General features: G+C 52.3%; 2 protein-coding genes and 1 long non-coding RNA gene across 6 annotated transcripts; 1 reads left to right on the top strand and 2 right to left on the bottom strand.

The window, feature by feature from the left end:
- LOC148006118 (uncharacterized) lies at nucleotides 1-2770 on the top strand. The gene is made up of 2 exons (XR_015621263.1): nucleotides 1-305; nucleotides 1406-2770. It is a non-coding gene; the product is annotated as an uncharacterized LOC148006118 (long non-coding RNA).
- A 265-nt stretch (nucleotides 2771-3035) lies between these two features.
- On the bottom strand, nucleotides 3036-4815 carry Camk2n1 (calcium/calmodulin-dependent protein kinase II inhibitor 1). The gene is made up of 2 exons (NM_173337.1): nucleotides 4641-4815; nucleotides 3036-3269 (listed from the first exon to the last, which is right to left on the bottom strand). Exons 1-2 carry the CDS (start codon nucleotides 4804-4806, stop codon nucleotides 3199-3201), a joined length of 237 nt encoding a protein of 78 aa, NP_775459.1. The 5' UTR covers nucleotides 4807-4815; the 3' UTR covers nucleotides 3036-3198.
- Nucleotides 4816-17770: 12955 nt separating this feature from the next.
- Mul1 (mitochondrial E3 ubiquitin protein ligase 1) lies at nucleotides 17771-26831 on the bottom strand. Of its 4 annotated transcripts, none has more exon segments than NM_001106695.1 (4): nucleotides 17771-21601; nucleotides 22203-22323; nucleotides 22806-22893; nucleotides 26613-26831. In NM_001106695.1, coding segments are annotated over 4 exon segments (1059 nt in total). In that variant the 5' UTR covers nucleotides 26733-26831; the 3' UTR covers nucleotides 17771-20871.
- Nucleotides 26832-27115: the final 284 nt, after the last annotated feature.

The raw sequence follows: 27115 nt of genomic DNA, 5'->3' as shown, positions 1-27115 counted from the left end.
CTTCAGCCTTGGCCCAGGGCGCCGGGCAGCTCCAGGCGCTGGCTGGCCATATCCATACGCTGCCCCCTTCTGACCCCTGTTGTGCAGGATGGTGGGAGGTGGGCAGACTTGAGGAAAACACACCAACACAGGACTTTTAAAGGCTGAAGGACAACCACTGAAGCCAGGAACCGAGCCAAAGTCTGTCTGTACCCTCATCCGGACGCTGTGCTCTGGGTTCCAATCCTGCCTCTGCAGATAACAAACCAAGGCACTTGGCAGGAATTATTACCCTTCCTGAGACCGGTTCTCTGCTGTGCAGCCAGGTAACAACAGCATCCATTCCTTGGGGCATTCAGGAAAAGTGATGCAGGTGGTCTTCCTTGCTTCCCCGGGGCCTCAGCTTCTTTGGTGGCGGGTAAGTGAATGTCGCTGGGTTTCTAGGAGTGCTGAGACAACTCCACGACAGTAATCAGAGACTGCGGTACTGTGATCTGAAACCATATCCCAAAAGCTACCTCTTTACCTGGCCTCTGCCCCTCCTGGCAGATTATTATTTGAACAAAGAGCAGGCCCTTGCCCTAATCTTTTACCCGGTGACCCCCTTGGCCTTCTGGGTAGGCAGAGCAGGAAATGCATTGCTCTATGGAAACTATAGAACTTCAAGTCCAAAAGGGAGTGCCTGGGGTCAAGAGGGAAGACAGCCAGATTCAAGAAGAGGGCCGTGCGCCTAGGAAAATGAAGTTGGCATCCGCAGGCTGGGCACTGCCAGTTCCGGCTCTCCCATCAGTCCCAGTAATAACCACAGGATGAAGAACTGTGGGCTGGGACCTGCCGAGGCTGTCAGACCTAAGGGGGATGCGATATTCGCCCTCCCCTCCTCCCTGGCTTCCTGGAGTCCCTTTTCTGCACCCCCTCCCGTGGGGACTCTTACCTGATGTCTGAGTCCCACTCAAGCTCCTGTCACTGTGAGCTGTGTTGTGACTCCTTGACTGACAGCTTTACAACAAACACATTAAAAGCTCCAGGCACTGGGGCTTCTACATGCAAAACAGCCCAGGGGAGGGGAGCTGGATGAGACCTCTTTCCCCACCCCAGCCTAAATCCTTCTTCCAAGTCCCCTCCCCATGAACCCTGACCCATCACTGCCTCCAGCTTAACAAGAGCTGAAGCTACCTCCCCACCCTGCCCAAGAAGCTTTTCTACTGGGTGACTAGAGGCAGGAGTAGCCGGTGCCTGGGACCTTCCAGCTATGCATCCCACGAGAACAGACTCATCCTCAAGCAAGTAACAGTAGGCTCTAGAGGTTACAGAGAGAGCATATCCACAGCCAGCCTCTAGTGATGTTCAGTGGGTGCTACTGGTGGCCCACAGCGGAAGGTTTTGGTGTACTAAGTATTCAAACTCCCTTTTTTTTTTTTTCCAGAGCTGAGGACCGAACCCAGGGCCTTGGGCTTGCTAGGCAAGCGCTCTACCACTGAGCTAAATCCCCAACTCAAATTCCTCTTCTTGACCCTATGAGGCAGAAGTTGAGTTCATTTATCTTCGAAGCCCAAGCAGCTTAAGTTTACAGAAGTTCCAGTTCAGAGAGTAAGAAAATCAGAGCTGGGACTTGAACCCAAAGTCCAGCCTCCTCAGCTTCAATGTCCACAGGACTAGCAGCTTCCCGCCCCAACGGGATGGCCAAGGCCTCAGGGAAGCCACAAGGAGCCCTATTTGCAAAATTCAAAGTCCACTGATTCATGTATTCTCTGGGGATAGCCTGGCCCATCCGGGCCCCACTGGCTGATGTCCCCAACGCGCACGACTTGTTTTACCCCACAGGTCAAAGCCACCATCTCCTTATTCCAGTCAGATGGACAGCAAAGTCCCCGAGAAACAAGGCCAACGAAAGAAAGGAGACACAGGAAGTTCTTTATTGTACATTGGAGAAATAGCCCTGTGTGCTGGTTCAAGGTGCAGCATACAGAATAAAGAATTAAGAAAAGAAGGAACTGGGACTGGGGTGGGGACCTCTTGAGGTCCAAAGTTGCAAACAAATAAAAAAAAAAAAGTAAAAGATTCCTCACGCAAGAGGCATTTTTTTTTTTGCAAATACCATGCAAAACAGGCAGCTGGCGAGAGCCTTAAGAGAACCCCTATAAATAACAGAAAAGACACTCCAAGCGTTCCAGTACGAAGACTCAGAGCACAGGGGAGAAAAGGAAACCAAAATGCCTTTTGGCGTTTCAAGATATTTGGCACTCTCGTGATTACATTGTTGTTGTTGTTTGTTACAGTCCATTAAAGAGAATAAAGTGACACGATATTGAAGAAAGAGGGGTTCGCACAACAGACCCCCAAGGGGAGGTTAGAAAAAGCTCGAGCATGTTTTTGTTTTTCTTCTTCTTTCTGACATAGAAAACCCGCGGTGGTCAGTGTTCACCTGGGCAAAGAGCTTTGCTGCAACAAAGAAGCTAAATTTCAGTTGTCTCTGGAGAATAAGACAAGGAAGGGGGCCTTCGCAAGCATCTGTTCCTTGGAAAAGTTACTTTCTGCTTTAAGACCCGTTCCATTTCCGGTAACTTCAAAGTACAAGAGTATCTACAGAGATCACCCCCTCCCCCCAATTTTTCTTTTGTACATCCAAAAATAAACAACATTAAAAAAAAAGATGAAACCGGACTAGACAGCATGTCACATCCAAGTGCACAGGATCATTTTTGCAAGATTAAATAATGTAAACATTGGAAACAGCCAAATCAGCAGAGAACACAAGCACCTTCGAGTACTCTGGTGCTGCTTTCAGGAAGTGGTTCAAAATCCAGATCTATAATTGCACGATATTTACCATAGATAAAAAGAAACAGGTATTAATTTCGACAAGTAGCTGCAACTGACACTTTTTTCTTTTATATGTGTGTATATAGTGATTTTTATTTTTTATTTTATTTTTTTACTTTTTGTGTTTTTTTTTAACTTTTTTTTTTTTAGAGGAGCCCAGAGCCTTTGCCGCCTCCTCCTCCTCCTCTCCTTCCTCCTCTTCCTCCTCCTCCCCCTCCTCCTCCCACCTCATCTGTCTCCCGGCCTGACTTGAGACACAGGTTGTCGATTTCATCGTAGGTAGCAAGCTAATAATAAATTCCAAAGTGCTTTCTCCTCCTCATGCTTTTTGTCAGTAACTGTCACAGCCCGCCACTCTTCTTATTCCTTCCCTCAACACATTGTCTTTGGGGGCAGTTAGACACCAGGAGGTGCCTTGTCGGTCATGGTTTTCAGCACGTCATCGATCCTATCATCTTCAATAACAACTGCAAAAAAAAAAAAAAAGGAGGGAGGGAGGGGGAGAGAAAGGTAAGAGAGGCTGGACAGGGGATCACAAATACTGTTGCCTATCTCCACTGTGGGGATGCAGGGGAGAGTGAGAAAGGAAGGCTTGGCTGCTCCATGCAGGGTGAACAACACCATCTCCCTAGGCGCCCTTCCCTGCCTGCTTCTGAACTGCCCCACTGCCTAACCCGCACCCTAGCTAGATTCTAGGAAAAAGCGAGCAAGGGGGAGCCGACCCAGCTTCACTGCAGCCCGATGCGTCCATTTACAAAGAAGTCTCCTAGGCTTCTTCTTAAGGAGAGAAAGGGAAACTGAGGTCTTCGGATCACTGGTGCCGCTAGTCCAGGCCGGATTCGAAGCCCGGAGCAGGAAGGAAGGGAGGCTGGCATAGGTTCCCACGCCGATCTACGGCTGGAGAGTTTAGGCCTGGCCTGCACGGGTGTCCCCATGCCGTGCTCCCTTCTCTGTGCCCCGGCCGGTAGCCTCCGCCCCTCCGCTCTTAGTGCCACCGCAAAGGGCAGAACCTTCCTTCCCTGCCGCCAGGGGCTTTGCCTCGGGTCGCCTCTTCCACCTCACTGTCTCCGCTTGGCCTCTCTCAGTCCTTCCACCGGTCCCCCCCCCCCCCCCGTACTGGATGATCAGATCACCTGCCCAGGACTCTGGGTCTCTACACGTAGGTCTCCCTGTTGGTCACCCTCATTGTTTCAGCTGCTTCAGCGTCCTCCCTAGACTTGAGTCCCAGGCTCGCTACAGCTCCCCCGCTGTAGCTCTCAGCTCACCTCGGTCCCCTGAGTATCTCTCCACCCTTCACCTCGGTACCCCAGTCTTTTAGGGCAGCATCTGCGTGTCCGTTTCTCTGGGGCTTCTCCAACATCAATATCCCAGGCTACACCACCCTTTTCCCCTCTGGCAAGTTAACAGTCAAAAACCTGTGCGACCTCAACGCTCCTCGCCTTCCCCACGGGAGTTAAGGTCCTTCCCCCGCACCCCACTCCCACAGACCCCTAAGAAGCTCCGGGACCCCTTACTCCAGGGTGGCAGAGCAGAGAGAGTACAGATGCGACTCCACTGCGCAAAAAGGGGGAGGGGTGTGAAATCTAAAAGCAAACTTTGGTGCGGTTGAGGACGTGGGTATAACCTTTGGGCCTCAGCTGCAAGTAGAAGCTACCACGCCCCCGGGTGACCCCACTGGTGGCCCAGACAAACGCAGACTCTTGCCCGAGGCCTGATCCAGCTTCCGCCGCAGGAGGGATCCCTAGATCCCGCAGATGCCACCCCCCACCGCGGGGACCCCTGCGCCCCCGCCAGGCTGCAGCACCAGCACCGCGGGGGGTAAGGGGCGGGGAACTCACCGCGCTTGCTCCGGCCGATCTGGCCCAGCTTGGGCGGCCGCTTGCTCTGCCCGGCGCCGAAGAAGTTGTTGGTGTCCTGCAGGCGGCACGAGAAGATCTGGCCCACGTCGCCGCCGTCGCCGTAGGGGCTCAGCTTCTCGTCGCCGTAGGGCAGCACCTCCGACATGGTCGCGTCCGGGGGCTCCGAGGCGGCACCTCCTCCGCCCGCGTCCCCGCCCGCGGAGGACAGGGTCAGCGGCGCTGGGGCCGGGGATGGCCGGCCGGGGACGGCCCTCGGGGCTGCCGCGGTGCTGGGGCGGGCGAGTGGCCGGGGAGAGACACCGCTTGGGGCAGGAGCGCGCAGCCCGCGCGAGCGACCCAACGAGCGCCCGCAGCTGAGCTGCGCTGCGCTCGGGCTCCGCGCGCGAGTGGCTGCTGCTCCGGCAGGCGGGCAGGACTCACATCCTCGGCGCTCTCGGGCGCGGGGCGGGGGCCGAGCCGGGCGGGGCCGCGACGCGCGGGGAGGAGGGTGTCCCTGCGAGCCCGGAGGGCGCGGGACCGAGGTGGGCGCACCCCGGGGAGCGCGCGGGCCGGTCCTGCCGCGGGTGCGGGCGGCGGCGGCAGCGGCGACTCGGGGACTGGGAAGCAGCGAGCGGCCGAGGGGGAGGGGAGCGTGGAGGAGGGAGGGCAGGGGGAGGAAACCCGGAGGGAGGGGGGAGGGAGGGAAGAAACCGAGAGGGCGACGGGGAGAAAAACAGAAAGACAGAAGAAAGCAAGGGGAGCGGCGGGAGGAGGGAGGGTGAGGAAGGAGGGAGAAAAAGAAAGGGAGGGGGAGAGTAGATCTGGAGCGGAGAGGCGGAGCGGAGAAGCGAAAGGAGGGAGAAATAGAGGGTCGGAGAGGAAAGGAGGAGAGAGGGGGAAAGAGAGAGGCAAGGACGGAGGAGCAGCCTGCGAGCTGCTAGGGTGAATGCCAGCCCAGGCTGGAAGCGAAGCGCCGGAGGAGGGAGGGAGGAGGGGACCCGTGGGCCTCGGGGAGAGATCCCTGGAAGCTGAGCGACGTCACGGGGCCGCGCCGGACCGCGGCTGGCTTCCTGCCCCCGCCCCCTGCCCCCTCCGTCCGGCCCGCGCCGAGGGGCCCGGGTGCGCTCCGCCCCGCTCCACCCCGCCCCGCATGGCCTGAGCCCCTCCCGCGCGGTGTTTACCCGACCCGGAGCCTGTGCGCGCCGGCTCGGCTGGCTGTGACTCCCGAGGGGAACCCGAAGCAGCGGGAGGGGAGGGGATCGAGGACGCACAGGCCGAGAAGGACGCGGATGCTGACATCCCTAGAGGCTAGTTACAGAGGTCAAGGATCGGAGCGCCCTAGGCGACCCGCGGGCATGCCTCTCCCTTCCTCCAGCACACTTGTGCCCCACTTAGACCCTGCCAGGCATTCTTCTGCCCCCGTGCCCACCAGATCTACCAGGAAGGCCTTTTTCTCACTTCTTGTCCGTCTGTGCTGGGCCCTGACTCCCCCCTCCCCCCCCAAGAGGAGGAGGAGGGGAGGAGGGGCAGCCCCGCCTCCCGCGGGATAGGGGAGAGCCTCATTACTCTGGGCTTGCCCGGGATGCCCGGCTGCTAGCGCCCTGTGACTCGCTGGGGACGCCCCGGGCCCGCGGCCCTCTGCCCTCCGGGACCTCTCTTATAACAACAGTCTTAATAAAGCTCTAGGGAGATACTGCGGCCTCAAAACCAGGAGCGTGCTCCTGCACCCAGGGAGGGAGACCCGGGAAGCCCGAGAGGCCTGGGAGGCGCATCTGTCCGCCAGATGGTAACTTCAAGGGGGCAAGGTGCGTGAGGAGAGCTCATTATCCTCGCCTGAGCCCGGAGCACCTGCTCTCCCCAAGGAGACCAGACCTGCTCAGCAGAACTGGCCTAACCCTAGAGAGGGGGATAACCAGTCCAAGGCAATCAGCCTGCTGGGGAGAGGCAGGGTTAGGAAGCTAATCCTTGTCACTAGGCTCCTGGCTCACCTAGCACCCCACGCCCCACCGGGGAGGAGGGGAGGGGGTGCCATCGGAATGAAAAGACCACCTTCTGGCTCACTGTTAACCTCGAGAATTCCAGGGAGTGGGGCAGAAGGAGATTTGACAGTGTTAGGTTTGGAAGAGGGGCTGCCTGAGAAGAAGAAGCCTGCGGTCGTCGTCCCCTCCCCCCATGATAAAGGGCTGGCTGGTTTCCAAAATCCAGACCTCAGGACAAGAAGAGGAAGGAGTGGAGAAATAGATTATGATAGGTGGAATAAGCTTGGCTTCTGGGTACAGGTCGATCTTGAGACCCAAGCAGTGGGAGTTCCCTAGCAGTGACAATTTGGGCACTATCCTCTATCCTCTCTGAACCCCAGTGGTCTCCCCTGTCGTGACAGAAGTTCAATTGCCCAACTGCCAATGTGCCCCTCAAGACAGTTAAAGAGGAGAAGGCTCCTGAGGCGGGGCTGTTAGTGGCTGTCAGTTAGGTGAATAAGAAATGGCTCCCTCTGTGAGAAGGAACAGTTCATGTTCACCCACTTCAGAGCCGCCTGGACTGGGGAGCCTCCTTAAACATCACCTACCCCAAGCCTGCAATCCACACATAGGAAACCAAAGCCAAAGGGAGCCTGGGCTGGCTCAGAGACCCATGGCTTGGCAAGGGTAGAAGCAGCAGGTCCCCAGATTGTTGGTGCTCCCCTCCAGAAGCTGCCTGACTCCATTCATTAAGGCCCTGCTGAGAGTCAGCTGTGAGGTCAGCCCTGGAGTGCTGAGATGGCAAAGGCCTAAGACGCAGGGTTGTATAACCTTACAAACGGCTCTTAACATTTGTGCTACGCTTTCTGGTTTTGCCCCATAGCATTCTCCATTATTGACCTGGTGTCTCAAATATAAGAGTCTTCGTAGGTGGAAAGAGGAGAGGCTGAGTCTCTGCTTAACTGATGAGGCATTAAAAGGGTGACTTGGCCAAGGTCTAGTGATGGAGCCAGGACGAGGGTCTCATCCTTGCTGCAAACCAACACAAAGCCGCTTACAAGTTAAGTACCCAGCAGGGCCCCACTGTGAAGATGATAAAGTCACACAGAAAGCTGAAGACTCTCCACGTGGACAGTGAGAGAGAGGAGACGGCAGTTATAAGCCCAGACTGTTCTGTTTACCTTGCCTTGGGCAAATAAAGTTGGAGGTGGCAGCACCCACTTTCCCCACTCAGTGCCCACCCGTTTGCTTCCTGAGCGTGCCTGCCTTCTAAGCACATGGGCACCGACAGCCTGAAAACCGGCCCCATGACCTGGGAATGTAGCTCAGTAGGAGAACACTTGTCTAACCATGCACAGTGCCTGGAGTTCTTGCTCCAGTTCTCCCTGAGGAGGCATCTCCATAGTTATTATCTTTGAAAACTCAGCCTTCATAAGAAGGTGGGTGGGCTGGTGGGGATGGTCAGGCCCAATTTGCAGAACGGGTAGCTGGAAGTTAAGTTCTCCATCATAGAAGTTCTCCAAGTGAAGTCGTGAGTCAGGAGGGGTCCATTTTCTGCCCCTCCCGTCTGTCTGATCACTCCGTCTTTGATCTTCTGTTTTTTTTTTCAGTTGGTCATACCTCTAGCCTGAGTTAACATATCTTAGGACTCCATTTCTACCTGTCTCCACCCCAGAGGCCCACAATTGTGCAATGGCACCATTCACACACACACACACACACACACACACACACACACACACACACACACACTTACTTATTTTGACAGGGTCTTACTATATAGTCCAGGCTGGTTGAAGCTTATGGTCCTCCTGCCTCAGCTTCTTGAGCGCTGGTGTTGCAGGTGAGTATCTCCCAGCTCTCTTTGAGGCCTTAAATAAATTGTCTCTCACTCTAGGCCTCTGACTAAGCCATGAACTGGGAAACCTGGGGAAGAGGAGAGCCCATCTTCCTTTCAATCTTCCATAATGTAGAAGTACAGGGCTGGGATTCTTCAAGGCCCTAGGTTCAATATCCAGTTTTGGGGGGAGGGGGGAGCACAAAATCCCAAGTAGCTAAGACATGCTTGAAGCAAAGGCCACAGAGCCTCCTCTCAGCTTTCTCCTGTATTTCACTTGAAATTTCTTCACTGGGCTTACACATTTCCATGGGTCATTCGTTCTAGCACGTTCCACCATTGTACGTTTATGCCTAAGGCCCTTGCTGTGCCCTGAGCACCCAGAACTGGTAAGGCACAGGAAGGAAGGGTCAGTATAGAGGCTTCCTCTGTCCCCATCCCCTTCCATCTATTCAGATGGGGAAACTGAGGCACAGTCAGCAGCATCGGGAGGGAAGGGAAAGAGTAGGGAAAAATAGGTCGTTGCACATCCTCTGGTGGTGAGCCCCTGCCAGCAGGCCAAACCCAGGCTTCCACAGAGATGTGCACCGGGTGTATCACAACTTGCCGTGGCTGGCTCAGAACTTTGTCCGTCAGCAGGGAGAAAGGCCTGGGACGCAGCATCATGTAGGTGACAAGCTGGTCATATCTAGAGAGGTTAAGTGGCTGTCCAGCAGGGATGATGGCTCTGAGCCAAGAGTAGATTTAACCATACTCCACACCACTTCCCTAATTCAGTGGGAGGATTCCAGGGAGGTAAGTTATATTCTTCGAAAGACGGGTCTCAGGGCTGAAGAGATGGCTCAGGGGTTAAAAGCACTAGCTGATCTTCTAGAGGTCCTGAGTTCAATTCCCAGCAACCCCATGGTGGCTCACAACCATCTGTAATGGGATCCAGTGCCTTCTCCTGGTCTGCAGGCATACGTGCAGGCAGAACACTATGCATAATACATGAATGAATCATTAAAAAAAGAAAAGAAAAGAAAGACAGGTCTCTGGCCCCTCGACACACGTGCATGCACACACACGCTCACACACACACATGCACACAGAAACACATACAGGCACAAGTACAGTCCTTCGTCTAATCACTTAGGCTCTTTATTCAAACGAAATCTTGCAAAGTAGGGCTCAGGAACACCAGCTACATCTTGGGCTGGGATATGAACCACAGACAGTGGACGAACCCAGTATGATCACACTGTGGCAATAGTGGGACCTGTTCCACCACAAGAGACACAAGAGAGGGTGGGACTTTAACTCCTGGGAAGTCCTGCCTGGTAGCCTTGGAAACCTGGAGGCTTCTAAAGCCTGGTGCCCGAGAGCTACCAACTCAGTCTGCGCAGTGTTCCCTGTCGAGGGCTCCCAAGAAGCTTCTGCCCCTTAAGGACCCTGACTCCCCAACAGGACAGATGGTTTAACAATTAAGGATACTGGCTGCAGGCTGGAGAGATGGCTCAGTGGTTAAGAGCACTGACTGCTCTTCCAAAGGACCTGAGTTCAAATCCCAGCAACCACATGGTGGCTCACAACCATCTGTAATGGGATCTGATGCCCTCTTCTGGTGTGTCCAAAGACAATGATAGTGTACTCACATACATTAAATAAATAAATAAATCTTAAAAAAAATACTGGCTGCTCTTGTAAGGGACCTGGGTTAGGTTTCCCAAAACCCACATGGTATCTCGCACCTTCTATAATTTCAGCGCCTGAAAATTCAATGCCCTCTTCCCCCTCCAGACACACACTTGGTTCACAAACAGACAAAAACACTAAAATATCTCTAAAAACAAAAACAAAAAAAACCTTGATTTCGAAAAGAATGGCATCAAAACATAGCTGGTAAAGGGTAGACAAAAGAGAAGCTGACCCCCCACCCCCGCCTCAGAGAGGTCACAGAGCTCCAATCCCAAGCTCCATTCCACCCATCGATTGTTAACCTGCTATGCCCAAGTCCTGATGACCACGCTACACATATATCCACCCCCAGGACCCTGGAAAATGGCTGTTGACTGTCACCTCAATCTTACAGTTGAGAGCATCCAGGCCAGAAAAGTAAAGTGACAGCCCAAGGGCACCTTGACAATAAAAACCAGCAGGTTCCGGTCTGAAGGCCAAGCTCTGGCACTGCTGGGTAGCAAGCAGTGCCTCCCCGAGGATTCCAGGAGTTAAGAAAGTGGGAGCAAACGCTTTCACCTCATCTCACCGTAACCATGGAAACCTGTCCCAGGCCAGAGGAGTCTATGAAAGAGATAACTCTCTTCTTGAGGTTCAAAACCTCTTGTGCAAGATTTCTAGGAACCCGAAGGGCCTTCGGATGATGGAGAGAAGCCTGTGTCCTAGAGGCAGCACTGAAGCACCTCCCTCCAGAGTGTCCTTGGGACAACTTAGCATCGGTTTGCACTTCCAGCCCATAAGCCACAGAATGAATGAGCTAAGGAGAGCCCTGGATCTGAGTTCAGAACCAAGAGCTCTTAACTCCGACAAGAGAGATGTGTCCATGAGCTGCTGAACCCAGTCTCCGTTCAGAAAGTAGATGACGAGGTTCTGGATGGTCCCCTCCCCTAGTTCTGTCAGATAGGAAAGGGATCCTTTCCACAGAGGGGACCATCCAGAACCTCTGTGGAGAGACTACAGAGCTTCTGAAGCACCAGTTAGTGGGGGCAAAGCAGGAGACCAGCCCTAGCTCCATATTCTTCCTCTCTTCCCCCCACCCCCATCCCCACCCTCGCTCCCCGTGTAACCTGGAGACGGCACTGCCCTCTCTGAGCCAGAATTCCTCTCAGCAGTAAAATGAGAATGAGGCTAAGGCAAGGTGCAGATGTAGTCTGTACCTTAAAGCAAGGGCAGGGAACAGTTCACGTAGTGGGTCCCTCCGCCCTCAGCCCTCGGGGTCTGCAGGGATGGACAGAAATTCCCGTGTAACCGGAAGAGCTGGTGGCTGAAGGGCAGCCCACGCAGGATTAGGGAGGACCTGCCTGGCAGCCCTGGGGCAGGGATGGTTGAATGCAATAGCCATTTGGTCCAGGGAGCGGAGGCAGATCAGAACACTGGTGATGAGGAAGATTCACAGACATCAGGAGAAGCTAAAAAGCTGTCAGGGAAGAAGACCAATCCAACCATCAGGAAGGGTGGGAAGGGTCATAATGAAAGACGCCAGGGCATAGGAGGAAGAAAAAGCAGCAAAGGAGACAGGCTGCTCCAGGGGAAGAAAGGGGGAGTGGGGAAGGACAGGAGAGAGGGGAATGAGAGCTGGCAAGAAGCCAGGCTGGGGAGAAGTAAAATTTCTCCCAGAGAAAAAAAGCAAAAGCTAAAATCTGTGTCATAAGGGTTTTTTCCCCCCAGCATCCCTCTCCTTCGTGAAGTCATGTGCATATTTTAAGACATCTGATGCATTATGCATATCTAGTTGAGTAAGGGAAAGATGGCTACCGCTTTTAAAGGCATGAGCGCTTGGGAAACCACAGCAGGAGTAACGTGAGGACCCCTTCCCCCACCCCCCCAGACTTTGCAGAGTCTCACACTTTCAGCCTTCGTCCTGGTGAGTTGGGCAAAGAAGGTGGAAACTGTAGAATTACTGTCTCGTCCTTACCAGGGTGTGCCAGGGTAGTCCCAGAATTGGCAGCCCGGGGTCCTCCCTAGATTCTTCTCTCAGACCTCCGAGGCCTATTGCCAGGCCTCCTAGTCGAGAAAATTGCACAGGCCTCTGATCATAACCTGTTTCTCTTCCAAGTTCCCCGGAAGTCCTCAACTGTGGGCGCACAGCACCACCTGGTGGTCATATCAGACGCTGCGCTATGAGAGAACTGGGAAGGGTGGCAGAGAGGAAGGGGATAAATAAAACATTGCAAGCTTGCTTGAAGCGCCCTCCTAAGGGGCACCAGGCTAAGGAGGGAAGGCTGAGAAGAGCAGGAACATACACTCATTTGTACCCTCAGGCACTCAGACGCCAGGCACACTAAGGGCCTCATAAATGTGTGTTGAGCTTTTCTGTGGCCACCGCTCACCAGGCTCAACCCACAAGTATAGGTATCTGCTTTGAAGCCCCTAATGTGAGGTGGTGGCTCCGGAGGGCATGAGGGGGAAGAGCAAAAGCCGCAAAGCCCCTCCCTGCGATGCCTGCCTATGTTCCCAGCTCAGCCTTACCACTCCAATCAGGGAAGGGAAATGCCAAGTCCTCCGGCTGGCATCTGGAAAACAATAAGGCAGCTGCAGGGAAGTGACTAATGAGCGCTTCGGGGAGCAACTAGGGACATCACGCAGGGAAACTTATCTCATTCAAAATGGTCAAGTCAACGCTATCTAATTAGAGAGAAAATGGGCTGCGCTCCCCGGCTTTCCACAAACACCATCCCGAGGCTGTGACACGGCTAGGCCAAAAAGAAGCCACTCAGGTCCCAGATGCCCGGCCCACAGTCGTGGGGGGGGGGGGGCTAAAAACCTCTTTCACTCTCCATCTTGTGGACACACAAAATGCCTGAGCTGGATGGAGTTTCGGAACATTCTAATCCAACCTATTCCTTTTCCAGTTAGAACTGAAGGTCAGAGAGGTTCCACCACTGGACCGGGATCACACAGCAGCCAGGCATGGTTGAAATCAGCATTCTGGAAGCTAAGGCAGAAAGGGTCTGAGTTCAAAGCCATTCTGGGCTATATAGTGAGACTTTATTTATTTATTTATTTATTTATTTATTTATTTATTTATTTATTCATTTAAAGTGGATTCAGGTTCAGAGAAAACCAGTCTTTGAATCTTTGAGCACTCTGTTTGGGTCAGTTTAGTCACCATAGTCTGATAGTGGTGCCCTGGTATTGTTGTGCAGGGCTCCCAAGAGTGAGTCACTTCACTTGATGTCCCTCCTATATGAGTCACCCCTCTTGGTCCAGAGACCCTAAAAAAGCCCCCTCTCCCATCACTTAGCAACCAAGTTGCTGTCCTTATCTGTGGTCCAGCGGCCAGCTCCTCCAGGCAGCCTCCCTCCCGTTCCTTTGTCTGGGATCCTCATTCAGTCCATGGACAGGTGTGAGGTTGATGATCTTTGTCACTTGGATTTAGACTCACCTAGGTCAGTGGTTCTCAGCCTCCCTGATGCTGCGACCCCTTAATGTAGTGCCTCACGTTGTGGTGAGTGATCCCCAACTATAAAATTATTATCATTGCTACTTCATAACTGCAATGAACGTTATTACAGTTATGAGTCATAAAGTAAATAGCTGTGCTTTCTGATGGCCTTAGGGACCCCTATGAAAGGGTCATCCAGGGGTTGGGGATTTAGCTCAGTGGTAGAGTGCTTGCCTAGGAAGTGCAAGGCCCTGGGTTTGGTCCCCAGCTCCGGAAAAAAAGAACCAAAAAAAAAAAAAAAAAGGTCATCCAACCCCCAAAGGAGTCGCCACCCATAACCACTGAGGTAGGTGATCTACTGCCTGAGTATGTCTGTGAGCCTCCTGAGTGTTGGTATCACTATTCTATGCACTGGGCTCTTGGACAGAATCAAAAGGGGAAAGGGAGAAAGTGAGCAGAGCGTTCGTGTTTCTCTGCTTTGTAATCTGCACAGATGTAAGCGAGATGCTCACCGTCACGCCTGCCCCACCACGGTGGACTGTTTTCCCTTAAACCGTGAGCCAAGATAAACTCTTTCTCCTTTACATTGCCTTTGTCGGGTATTTGGTTACAGCAATTAGAAAAGCAGCTGATACAGGAACTCTGTGCCAGCAGTGGATGCCACTGCTGTGATTGGCGAAGCCACGGGGTCCACAGGCTGCTGGACTGGTTTGCAGAAGGAATGTGGACGAGCCTGGGTCTACGGGACAGAAATGCCCTTGAATACTGGGGAAGGAGCTTAAGGGGCCGCAGCAATGGAAATCTGGAAGAACGGGATTTGGAGAGAGAAATGACAACCAAGAAAGTCTCAGCTCATGAGGTTTCAGAGGTGAACAAGATCTCTACTGAGAACTTCGGCAGAGGTCGTCCAAGTCACATCCCGGCTCGTTCTGACCATGCCCTGAGAACCTGAGTGAAGATAACATGAAAGGTAATGGGCTAGTTTGTTTTGTGGAGAAAATTTCAAGATAGTCCTACTCAGTCTGTGCCGTGGTTACTGCTCACTGCTGTCAGATCCTCAGTGGGAGAGAACAGAAAGGTAAGGGAAATGTTCAGTCAATGGAGCGAGTTTGCAGAGAAAGCAAGGAGATCATTAAGATTAGCACCGCTGAAGAGAATCCCCACACTCTGCCCTGGGACGGTAGGGAAAGAGCCCAGTGAACAAGACGCTAGCCATCAAAGGCTCCAACTGTGAAAATGTGAACCAGTCATTTGCAGATTGGACAGGAATGCAACTGAAGGGGCGTCTTGGCCCAGCAGCTGCCTGTGGGGAGTTTCCCCTGGGTCAGCTGCAGAGAGGCCAGTGCAGCTGGGGCACAAGAGGTCGGAAGTGCATCTCCAGCAGGCAGCAGCAGAACTCCACAGGGTTGTCAATGTGGTACTGTGTAGACAGGCAAACATGCAAGAGAGCCATGGAGGCTTGCAGCAAAGTTCCAGAAAGCAAGCGAATCTAGCCAGTGTTTGTGGTGGGCTCAGGTTCCGTGTGGGGCCCTGAGAATTAGTGTGACAGCATCAAGGTAAAGTCTAATGGCGGAGGAGACCCCAGGATGTTCGAGATGCCGGGATCATGGGCCAAAGAGAATGGCCGTGTGCTGCCTGTGGCGGAACTGGAAAGACACAGCTGTTCAATCCCTTTGATGATGCCATCAGTCGCAGATGCTAGACCTGGGCTCCAGGGCTGGGTGTCTGTCTGTCTGTCCTGCAGGCTTTTGGTCTGGCTTTGGTATCATCTTTCCTCGTGCCTCCATTCCTTCCCACACTGATGCTGTGTGGTCATATATCAGAAACATGGAACACAATTATTTTATAGGGGTTCACACTTGCAGAGTTTGTCTTGAATCTTAGAAGAGACTTTGAACTTGGACTTTTGAACAACGTTGGTAATGTTAAGACTTTGGGGACTTTTGGAGATTAACTAGACACGTTTTGCGTTGAGATGTGGACGAGGGGCAGAATGTTCATTTAAAACCATACACGTGAGGCTGGGGATTTAGCTCAGTGGTAGAGCGCTTACCTAGGAAGCGCAAGGCCCTGGGTTCGATCCCCAGCTCCGAAAAAAAGAACCAAAAAAAAAAAAAAAAAAAAAAACCATACACGTACAGTATCAGGTTGACAAGGATTGGGCTGCCCTTCATTGTCAATTTCTCTGGATTTAGAATCCCCTAGGGAACGCATCCCTGAGTGAGTGTGGAGGTCATTTCTAGAGGCCCAACCCTCCCTGAACCGGGGAGGCACCATCCCGTGGAGAAGGAAGCTAAGTACCAGTTTGTTTTCTTCTGCTTCCAAATTTGTGAACAAGCCACCTTGCCTGCCCCACCATGATAGACAGTCTCTCTATAAACTGAGAGTAACCCGTTCCTCTTTTGTTTTCTGTTCTGCACTTGGTTCCAGCAATGAGAAAAGTAACCAATACAGCATCCACAGCTAAGAGCTTGGGCCTCAGTTCAGTCCTACCGCTCCCTGTGTAATTGGTGAGGCAGTCTACCTCCCTGGGCCTTGGTTTCCCTTTATTTATGAATTGTGGTACAGGCACACATGCCGTATTCCTAGCACTTGGGAGGCTCAGGCAAGATCAAGTCATACCTGTGCTCCATAACCCTGCCTCAGAAAACAATGAAGAGGAACACAGCTTACTCCCAGGTGAGGGAGGGAGGAGACCATCACATATGGACACCTCTTACTGACAATGTAAGCTCACGCTACTGAAAGGAACTAAATAGCAGTCTGTATCCTAAGGCTGGGAGCAGTAATAGGTGAAGGACACCTAACCCATCCCAGTGCAGGATAGAGGAGGGTATGAAGAAGGCACTCAGAGCAGAGTCCACAGAGTGAACAGAGAGTAGGGAGGAGTGGAAAAATGGACAAGGATTCAGGGCCTCGGTCACCATGAGCAAGGCCCGGGAGCAGCACATGTGGTTAAGTGCTCAGAAATTCAGGTCAGGGAGAGGCACTTGGAGAGGCGGCTTCACATGCCTCACAAGTGGGCCTTGAACCTGTAGGTGACAGGGAACTTGAGAACGGTTAAACAGGAGGGATGTTAGGTAATTTAAATGGATCATTCCAGACTGGTCTTTTCACAATGACATGCTTGTTTGCCCTTGGATGTTTGCTTCTAATGGTCGGAGGATCTGCTCCAGCCAGAAAAACCTCAGACTACTGTAGTGGAGGGAGGGTGTAATTATGTTTATGTGTGGAGATGTTTTCTATATGTGCCACATATATGCCTAGTGCCCTTGGAGGCAGAGGACAGCAGCTCCTCTACAAACTGGAGTTAGAGATGGCTGAGGGCCATCATGTGGGTGCTAGGAATTGAACCTGGGTCCTCTGGAAGACCAGCCAGCACTCTGAGCCATCTCTTCGGTCCCCCACCATAGCTTAAATGCTCTCTCTCCCAAACCACACTGATAACTTAGTGCCTGTCACAGGATGAAGAGGTGGCAACAGTCAAAAAGTGAGAAGGCCATAAATTTAATAAGGCCATTGTGTGTGTGTGTGGGGGGGGGTAAGCTGGTTATTCAGGTGATTGGCTCTCTCCCCTCCCTGAGCATGTGACACTCTCTGCTGTTACCACAGGATAGACCTTCAGCAGAGGTGTAATGGTCCTGAGCTCCCCAATTTCTAGGATTACTAGAAATCCGCCTCTGCTCATGAATTACCCAGGCCCTAATTTCCTGCTATAGGAACAGAAAACAGATTGATGTCTTTCTGTGGTAGCCAAGGAACCAAGGAACGTTGCTCCTGTCCCTGCCAAGACACTCCTTGACAAACACTAGTTTACAATGAAACACTCTTCCTTTAGAACATAGCTAGGAGTCACTCATTTTACGTCCGCAGGCACAAACTGTACGTTTGATGGATGGACAATTGCCCTTCTGTGACACTGAACTCCGCAGGCCCTCCCTCCTGCCCTGCAGGATTCCTCAGCATAGGGCCACGGCCCAGATGGCCTCTCCATGACTTTGGATCAAGCTTCTGAAGGGCACCTGAGTTTGGCCTACTTTTCCGTGGTTTTTGTTTGCTTTTTAGGTGCTCAATTCTGAATGAATTGGGATCCTGAAGCCCACCTTCCAGGCAATCCACCACCAGGATCCACCGGGGAGGGGGCTGATTGCCTGGTAAAAATGCCATTTATAACAAGAGGGCTGTCGTACTCCGTGGGTTCTGCGCCTGCTAATCTATCCAGCCACAATCAAGTATCCAAGAGAGAAACCAAACTGAGCATGTACACATTTATTTTCCTCATCCCCAAACAGCAGTCACCCTCTCCCCCGGGCGCCTGGGACCTGTCTTGTATAGGATATCTAGAAGGGGTTGGGATTTAGCTCAGTGGTAGAGCTTTTGCCTAGCTAAGCGCAAGGCCCTGGGTTTGGTCCCCAGCTCCAAAAAAAAAAAAAAAAAAAAAAAAAAGAAAGAAGGAAAAAAAGGATATCTAGAGATGACTTCGTGTGCACAGGAAGATGTGTGGCGAACCTAAGCGGACTCTAGGCCATTGTTCGTAAGGGTTGAGGCATCTGCTGCTCAGTCTCTGAGAAGGTCCCAGGAATCTCAAGGGCTCCCAGCAAAGGCTATTACTGGCTTTATAGTTAGGCTGAGTTCAAATGCTAGAAAAGAACTAGGGGTAGCGATACTGTGGGGGTGAAGCCTTAGCACCTACAGTCCTGCACAGGTGTGCCAAGTCGGCAGCACTTATTCAAGATGATTTCCGCCCAGTCCCCTCTGCCAGGGATGAACGGGGCTGCGGAGAATGGCAGGTGCTCAGGACACCCCAGCCCCACTGACAGCTCCCTTCCTGGCTCTGCTCCCCTAAGCACCCTTCAACCCAGGCTTGGTCCCACATACTGGGTTAGGTTGTTGAAGCCCCCATGAGACCTCAGCACCCTCCCGGAGGTGAGCCATGAAGAGCAGAAGGAAGGAGTCGACACGGATGACAGGTAAAAGTGTAGCAAAAGTCAGCGGCAGGGTCAGATATGCTAGGCTCAAGCAGGGACGTTGAGCCCAAATCCTAGCACCAGGGGATACGCCCACTTTTGATGGCTGGAAGACTCTTTTGCTCCTGTCTCCCATGGTGGGAGGCACCTGCAGGGGTCCACTCAGTGGGACAGACAAGCCCTCTCTCCTAAGCCCTTTGATGAGATTTGTTCTTGATTCCGGCATAGGTGGGCTCCAAAACCACCATCTGAGCCCCACTGGGCCCTTGCAGCTGCCTTACAGAAAGGCCAGGGAAGGGGGTTAGGGCTTCCCAGTGGTCCCCTTACCCTGTCCTGCCAAGGTCTTCACACCTCACTGGGCGGGCTCTACTGGCTATCAGACTCTCTGTCCCTCTACCATGGTCATCTTCCTCCAGACTTTGTGTTGCTGCTGAACTTCTTGGAGTTTACTGGGGGAGACTGGATTCTGTTCTTGAAGCTCTGTTTATTTGGAGTTCAGGTGGTGGCTGTAACTTGCCAATGAGCTTTGAACCCTCATGAACTTCTCTTCTGGTTCACACACTCGTTGGCACAGTCTATGGGCTGTGATGACTCCACAAATGCAGGGTTGGTTTTCTTTTTCAGGTTTTTAGTTTTGTGAGCACACATTTTACCTGCATGCATGTCTGCACACGGTGTGCATGTCTAGTACCCTCAGAAGAGGGCGTGGGATCCCCAGATGGTTCTGAGCACACTGGCAGAGAGCTGGTCCTCTGCATGAACAAGGGAAGTGCTCCTGGCCACTGAGCCATCACTCGAGCCCCAGCTGCTCTGAGATAGGGTCTCACTATGTAGACTGGGCTAGCCTCAAACAAGACTGGCTTGCTACCAAGCCCAGTTTATGATAGCAACTAGAATAATACCGGGCACACTGCACTGAATACTAATGTCCCCCTGCTGGCACTCAGTGCCCCATGCCACCTCAGCTTCTCCAGTGCTCCAAATAAGACACATTTTGTCAGATAACTATGTCAGCAAGGCCAGGCAGTACCCCAGGCCAGGTGTCTAGGGAAGTCTTCAGGGCTCCCTAGAGTCCCACTGTGGGCTTGGTGAGCATGGGGGCCTCAACAACCATGAACTGGACCTCATCTTGGGAAGCTCAAGAGGAAAACAGGTCTTCGAGATCCATCTTTATCCTGTGGTGGTGGGGCTTCAACTCCATCCCAGGCAACTCTCAGCCACTTAACGTTAGTGAACAAAGCACCAGGCACACACGTGACACAATCTGTCTAATCTGTGCTGCTCACTCAGGCCTGGCATGTGCTCCTGCCAGTGCCTGGAAGAAGCCCTTCCCCCATCACAGGAGGCCGGGAGAGTGTTCGAGGAAGAGAAGAGCTGTTTGGATGACTGACCACTGGATAGTTTCTAATTTCTCTTGTACTCACAAGTCAAAGGGTGGGGGAGGGAGAGGGGCTGTTGGGGCTGCTGCTGGGGACAGTGAAGTAGTCCTGACACTGTGGGTGTGCCCGTCGGACACCTTTCTTTGGCAAAAGCAAGCAAAGAAGCTACTGGGCCAGAGGCCAGGACAGCAGCACCCTTCACTCTCTTTTAGTGAGGTCTCTCTATGGGAGACCGGAGCAGCCTGGGGAAGCCAAGCAGTAATAGTAGCTCCACATCCACAGCTCTGGGGCTTTCCCTGTGTCAAAGGAAAACACCCAGGCTACCTGCCAACCTAGAAACCCTCGAAAAGCTTCCTGTCCTCCTGCTGACCTATGCCCCACCCAGATGTGCCAAGCAGACCGGCTGACCTCCCTTCTTGGTTCACACATCATTACTCAGTAACCGAGTAAGAGAGACACAGCGGCCTGCCCACCTGACAAGTCTTCAAAAATGCCTTCCCCTGGGGTTGGGGATTTAGTCAGTGGTAGAGCGCTTGCCTAGCAAGTGCAAGGCCCTGGGTTCGGTCCCCAGCTCCGAAAAAAAGAAAAAAGAAAAAAATGCCTTCCCCTGAGCAAGAAGCAAGAGAGGGAGTCTGGGCAGCCTCCCAAGAGGCCATGCTGTGAGGCCCTCTCAGGGTCACCCCTCCCACGCCCATCCCCCCCAGGCAGCACGAGTGGAGAGGACTGGCCATGGAGCCTGGACAATGAGCTGGTCTTATTGAATCACACAACGTGGATCGAGCTCCTGAGAAGGGGCCTCACCAAAGCCCCCACCAGGGTCTGGAACTGGAAAGGGACCCATCCAGGTTGAAAAGCAACACGGAGCTATTGGACACGTGAGGCTCGCCGGTGTCTCCTCCATCACACATGAAGGCACAGCCACCCCACCAAAGGCCTCAAGGCAGACCCTGACAAGAGGAAGGACATTTGCAGTGTGACTGCAAGATCCCCTAGCTGTTATACAGGGGTATCACCCTGGTGATACCCCGCCGACAGATCGGGCACCTCTTGGGCTCTGGCAAGGCAAGGTAACACTGGCGGCAGGAACACACGTGCCCACACTCGAGGAAGACACAAGACTTGAAGTTGCTCAGACAAACAACACAGGCGCTCTTCAGACTCTCCCTGTCCTCAGGAGAGGCTTGGCTCAGCAGGTGGGCCTCGTGCTCCAGGAACTCGTCCTGGAGCTGCTGCTGGCGCAGGCGCTCCTGCCGCTGAAGGTACTGCTTCCTCAGGATGAAGAAGAGGGTGGCGCAGGTGGCAAAGCCGAACACAAGTACCAGAACCTTCCAGAGCCGCACACTAGACTCCTGCCTGTGCAGCAGGCTGTCGAAGTCCTGGCTGCTCAGATAGTACTGCATGCCTTGCTTGGGGGGCTGTAGGCGGACAGAGTTGTTGTCCAGGACCAGCTCACCAATGCCCGTGAGGGTGGCCCCGACCTTCAGCATCTCCTCTGTCTCCTGGACGCCTTTGGGCCGCTCCCCACTGATGTAGTGGCCGATGGCATCGGTGAAGGACTGTACAGAGGGGTGGAACTTCTCGTACACAGTCTCTAGGCCCAGATCCACCGAGTCCAGGGGCTTCAGCACTCGCACAGCCATAGCCACACCGTCCTCGTGGGGCACAAGGTCAAAGGGCACAGTGTTAGTCCTCTGGTGAATGATCTTGGAATAGTCATTCCTAAAAAAACGCAAGGACCAAAGATGAACACAAGAGGAACAGGCGCCACCTCCCACACAGGGTCACCAACATGTGGGTACACATACAGAACCCACAGGACAGACTCCACCATCCTAACTGGAGGCCAGCCTCCAAATCGCTGAGTTCTAGAACATTAAGACCACAGCAGGGAGGGGCCGCTTTAAATGCTCAGGTTCAGTGGACACAGGAGAGCAACAGACTAAAGGTAGTCACCTTCAGTGTCTACACTCTTATGTCACCGTCCAGAAGTGCTGGAGACAAAAACCTGCTAGGAGCAGACGGGAAAATGCCTCACTTTGTGTGCTGGCACAATCATTTAAGCAAATCCACATGTGACTAAGCTATAGTTCCACAACTTCACTGTGCTTAAGAATCAACAGACTGCCTTCTAAAAACCAGGTTCTGTAATCAGGAAGTGGGCCTCGGAGCCTGCGCTGTAATGTCTGCCTCCTGGGCTCTCAGGGAAGTGCACAGCACATAACAGCAGTGCTGGGGGCATCCGGTCCCCAAGAAGCCAGACTGGGCAAGCCCAGGGCCCAGGGCAGATGAGGGAGGCGTAGAGAAGCTAGAGGGCACGCACCACAGGTGGGTTGTTCGGTTCCACACCATCTTATGCTCCTGAAGCGTCAGCCGCTGGATCACCCCCTTGCAGTTCTCCACAAACTGGCTGTTGAGCGTTTCTTTAACCGACCGCACAGCTCCTGGGGAGAAAGCAATCAGGGTCTCTGGCCTCTCTTTAGGGTTCCCATGTGTTGAGCTTCACTAATTAATCAAGACAACAGCATCCACATCACTGAGGCACGGTTAGAGAGCATCTCATGTGAGTCCCATTGCTCAGCTCTTAACAACCACCTACACCACACTGAGTCCCCTAGAACAATCAGAAATCCACAACGGTTTGGTCACCTTGTCCCAACACCATCAGAAGACTGTTATGAGGGCTGGCAGGTTAAGTGCCACTAAGCCTCCGACCTAAACCCTGGGAAACCTACAAGAAGGTAGAAGGAGAGACAACTCCCCCAAGTTGTCTTTTGACCTCCACCAGTGTGGAGTGGCACCTTCACCCTGCCCTCCCCGACACAAGATAAACGCAGGTAACAAAGGGAGGGCGTTCATGTCAGCCACGATGGTCCTCAGGGCTACTGCAACAAGGCTCCCACTCACCCTAAACAAGTGAACACACCTTCAATGACAGCATAAGGCACACACTTTCCCGGTGCTTCTGAAAGAATGGCCTTTAAATCTTCACCCAAATGAATCTTCTTAGCTCCCTAAATGCAAAAATAAATAGATATTAAATTGGCCACTGAATACTGACATGCTCTACCAGACGTAAGGTGTGGTGGGGAGCGGGATGGCTCGACAGGAGGGGAATCTGGAGGCTCCAGTTTTGAAATCTGGCCCTGAAACATGAACGTGATTAGGCCAGGTGCTCTGGGCTCCTCTTCCCCAAGACTGGAGATGTCACCATCTGCTTTCCAATTCAACAAAACACTCCCTTCACGTGAATACGTTTACATTCAAATAAACAAGGCGCTAACCATTTGGCACCCTGCAGGAGGAACCTCAGCAGAGCCAGGCTAGCTCAAGCTGCAGGGTATCCCTGATGATTTCGAACAGCTTCACTCCTCTGAGCCTGCTTCCAAAACTCTAAAGGAAGGGAGAAGACATCTCATGGAATTCTTTAGGTGGGAGAAATGAACTTTGGGGTATGGGAAAATACAGTCCAGAGCTGACACATGGAAGCCGTAAAATAATCAAGCATTCTTGTCACCGACAAAAACACCAGAGTAAGGTACAAATTCAGCTCTCTCAGTTTCGTTCTGACCAACAGGTGAAAATCTAACATTAGGGCTCCCACGGCTTTCCCCAGGAAGGGTTATTTCACTCTTTTAGGAACTAAGTCTCAGGTACCACAGGCTGGCCCAGAAAAGCGTGCATCTGAGGGTGCCCTTCAACATGTTCTGTTGGTTACTCTGGGTGTTTTTGGTTTTGTGTTTGGTTTTTTGGTTTTGTTTGGCTTGTTTTTGTTTTTGAGACAAGATCTCACTATGTGACCCTGGCTGGCCTCTTACTAAGTAGACCAGGATGCCCTTGAACTCAGAGATCCACCTGCCTCTGCCTTGTTAGCACTGTGAACTTCTGATCCAACCCTTTTCACTGCAGGAACTCCACGGTTTTGTTTCTGGGCCCTTACTGAAATCAATCTGGTGATAAGAAGATGTGGGTTCCAGAGTTTACCTTCCATACAAATGCTACAACGAGCCCCTGGCTGATGGACTGTGAAATTCAAGCAAAAATAAAACCACCAACATGCACTGAGCATCTACTGCTTGTCGAATGCATTTATCTCTCTGAGTCGGCTTGACAGGTGCCACAAAGCGATGCGGTCCACTAAGAAAGGAGAAAAGAGCATAGTGTTGCCGGAGTTACGGCCAGAGCCATGCCATTGTCTTCCTAACTAGCCAGCCTCAGCCGCTGGTCCTTAATAAGCCAACTAAAGGGGTTGGGGATTTAGCTCAGTGGTAGAGCACTTGCCTAGGAAGCGCAAGGCCCTGGGTTCAGTCCCCAGCTCCAAAAACAAACAAACAAACAAAACAAACAAACAAAAACAACAACAAAAAAAAATAAGCCAACTAAAAAGGCTAAATCAACAGTGAAAAGCAAGCGAGGGCATAGATAGCAGTGGCTTGACCCCAACTTTACCTCTGGGTCCTCACACAAACGTAAGGGCTTTGCAAAATGTTACTTTATTACTTTTTATTATATGGGTGTTTTTGCCTGCATGTAGGTCTGTGTACCATGTACATGCCTGACAGCCAACAGAGGCCAAAAGATCCCCTGGGACTGGAGTCAGGAATGATTTGTGAGCTGTCATGTGCGTGCTGATAATCTAACAGTTTCTAAAAAAAGCAACCAGTACTCTTAAACTGAGCCATCTCTCCTGCAGGAAACAAGGCTTAAATGGCATAACTGAGCAGTCAGGTTAAGATATGGTCCTGCCCAGCATCACGGCCTCAGACCCAGTCCTTCCTACAAAGGCCATCTTGACAAGTTCTCCCTATGGCTACCCCTAGGTCCTTGGCTTCTCCTTCTCCCAGCAGCAGGAACTTCCTGGGGGAAGTTTCAATTTTTTGGAGTCCACTGTTTCAATAGTCTGATAGTCAATGGGAAAGACACAATAGAAGTCTTCACTCCCGTCTGGCCTGTTATACTACCCTTGAACCCAAAAACCTAAATTTAAGTTCCAAGCTGGCTTAGTCTCAATGCCTCTCGCTGTGATAAAATACTGGGAGGAAAACAGCCTAAGGGAGAAAGTGTTTATTTGGGTTTTTCACGGTTCAAGGATATGCTCAATCAATCTGGGGAGGTGGCTAGTTGGACATCAACTTGACACAAGCTAGCATTATCTGAAAGGAGGGAACCCCAATTGAGAAAAATTCCTAAAACCCAGCTTAACTAGAGATTGAGGGTAGGGCCCCAGTCTATTGTGGGTGACTCTGCCCCTGGGCTAGTGATTCCCCTTCTGTAAGAAAGCAGACTGAGCAGCCCATGAGGAGCAAAGCAGTAAGCAGCATCCTCCATGGCCTCTGTATCAGCTCCAGCCTCCAGGCCCCTGTGCTGTTTGAGTTCTGTCTGACTTAGATGAACAGTGATTTGGAAGCATAAGCCAAATCACTTGGTCACAGTGTCTCATCACCTTAAGAGCAATTCTGACTAAGGTAGAATGTCGAGGTAAAGGGGCGTAAAGCAGCTGGTCACATGATATCCAAACTCAGGAAACAGAGCCTTGGACATCTCTGTTCTGCCCACTCTCTCCCTTTTCCACAGTCAAGGACCCAAGCCCAGAGAACAGCACTGCCCACTTTCAGGGCAAATCTTGCTATCAAAATTAACCTAATGGAGACTAGCCTCACAGGTGCACCCAGAAAACTTGTCTCCTAGGTGATTTCAGATCCTGCTTAGTTGACAGTTAACACTAGCTGTGAGACTTTTCCTTTCAATGTCAAATGTCTTCATGTGCAATCATCAGGAAATACCCACTGTCACCATTGAGCTGACAAAAATAAAACCGAGACGGAAATGTGTGCTGTGAGGTGTTTAAGTGCAACCCTCAAATGAGAAGGTAGTTTTAAAGTACACTTTAAAGTAACAATACGATTGTAGAAACCAGGAGCCTCTAAGTTTGCTGTTCTCTGAGTTAGAATCATCCCGCCATTCCCAATCTCCACATCCTCCAGCTCCATCCCAAAAAAAAACAGCGACGCCCACTATCAACTGGCCATAACCTAGAATCATTTGGAAAGAGTGTTTCAATAAGAAACTGTCTATATCGGGTCGGCCTGTGTAGGCATAGTTGTTAAGATGCTGTCCTGACAGCTCTAACAAAAGCGGGGAAACTCGCCTGTTGTATTGTGACTGACACCATTCCCTGGTCTGGGCTCTGGGTTGGTGAACAGTAGAGAAATCAAACTGAGCGCTAAGCACGCATGCGTTTGTTTGATTTGACAGCTGCCTCAAGTTCCTGCCTGGATTTCCCTGCGATGATTAATGGTAACCCGAAACTGAAAAGTAAACAACCCTTTTCCGTCTCCTAAGTTGCTTTCTGTCAGAATATTTTACTATAGCAAAAGAAACGGAACTCTCCGTTTCCCTATCCCTTCCACTTTTCTCTACGCTACTCCAACCCGATTCGCACCCTATCACACGATCCGATTACGTGTAGACGTCCCGCTATCCTAGAATGGAATTTCCACCAGGACAATGGCCTGTTTTTCTCACTACCTGGTGCACAGCAGGTTTTCGAGAAATAGCTTTACAGCACTGCGGTGACGTCCAATGACACTGAGGGTAACTCGGAGGACACCGGAGCAAAGGGGCGGGGCAGCCTCGATGCAGCAGGTGGCTGGGGTCCCCTCTGGCGACCCAGTGGTTCCCCAGTGCGTCCGGGCGCGAGCAGCCAGCGAGTCCTGGCGGACTCCGCACTGACCTTGAGTTCCTGGGCGACCTGGGCCTTCTGCCGGTATATGGAGTACAGTACGGCGGTGACCATCGAGCTGGTGCCCAGCAGGATGACCTGACCGAGTGACGGCCGCGATCCGCTCTCCATGGCGACCCCGAGCCGCGCCAGCTGCCTCGAAATCACCCGCGACCCCTACGCAGCTGCGCAGCCCTTCCCGGAAACCGTAGGCCGGGCGCCCGTTGATGACGTACTCGCAGGAAGTAGACACCGAGATGGGGCGAAGGGGACCCGAAGACGTTGCCTAGGTGGTTGCGACGTTACTGCGGCCTCAAGGGAAACCGGAGGGATCCCAGGAGGACCGTGAACGTTCCAAGCGCTGGCTGTGATCACGTGGGAGAGCTCCTTCCGGGTTTCTAGACTTTCTTGCTCTGTTATCGTTAAATGACATCTTATCCTATGAGAGCGTGTCTTGGTGCACATATAGAGGGCAGGACTCTATATGAGAGTCCCGTTCTCTCCTACTTTATGGG

This window comes from Rattus norvegicus, chromosome 5 (genome assembly GCF_021556685.1).
Source record: "Rattus norvegicus strain SHRSP/BbbUtx chromosome 5, alternate assembly SHRSP_T2T, whole genome shotgun sequence".
Lineage (NCBI taxonomy): Eukaryota > Metazoa > Chordata > Mammalia > Rodentia > Muridae > Rattus > Rattus norvegicus.
Note: the sequence above shows the minus strand (reverse complement) of the source record. Positions and strands in the feature narration are given on the sequence as shown.

Excerpts from the sequence above, each read along its gene's own strand:
- Camk2n1 (NM_173337.1), bottom strand. The coding sequence starts at position 4,806 with ATGTCGGAGGTGCTGCCCTACGGCGACGAGAAGCTGAGCCCCTACGGC. Across the intron at positions 3,270-4,640 it reads GATCGGCCGGAGCAAGCGCG|TTGTTATTGAAGATGATAGG; the intron begins GTGAGTTCCCCG and ends TTTTTTTTGCAG.
- Mul1 (XM_087548463.1), bottom strand. The coding sequence starts at position 22,231 with ATGGTGTGGAACCGAACAACCCACCTGTG. Across the intron at positions 21,602-22,202 it reads AACCGAACAACCCACCTGTG|GAATGACTATTCCAAGATCA; the intron begins GTGCGTGCCCTC and ends GCGTTTTTTTAG.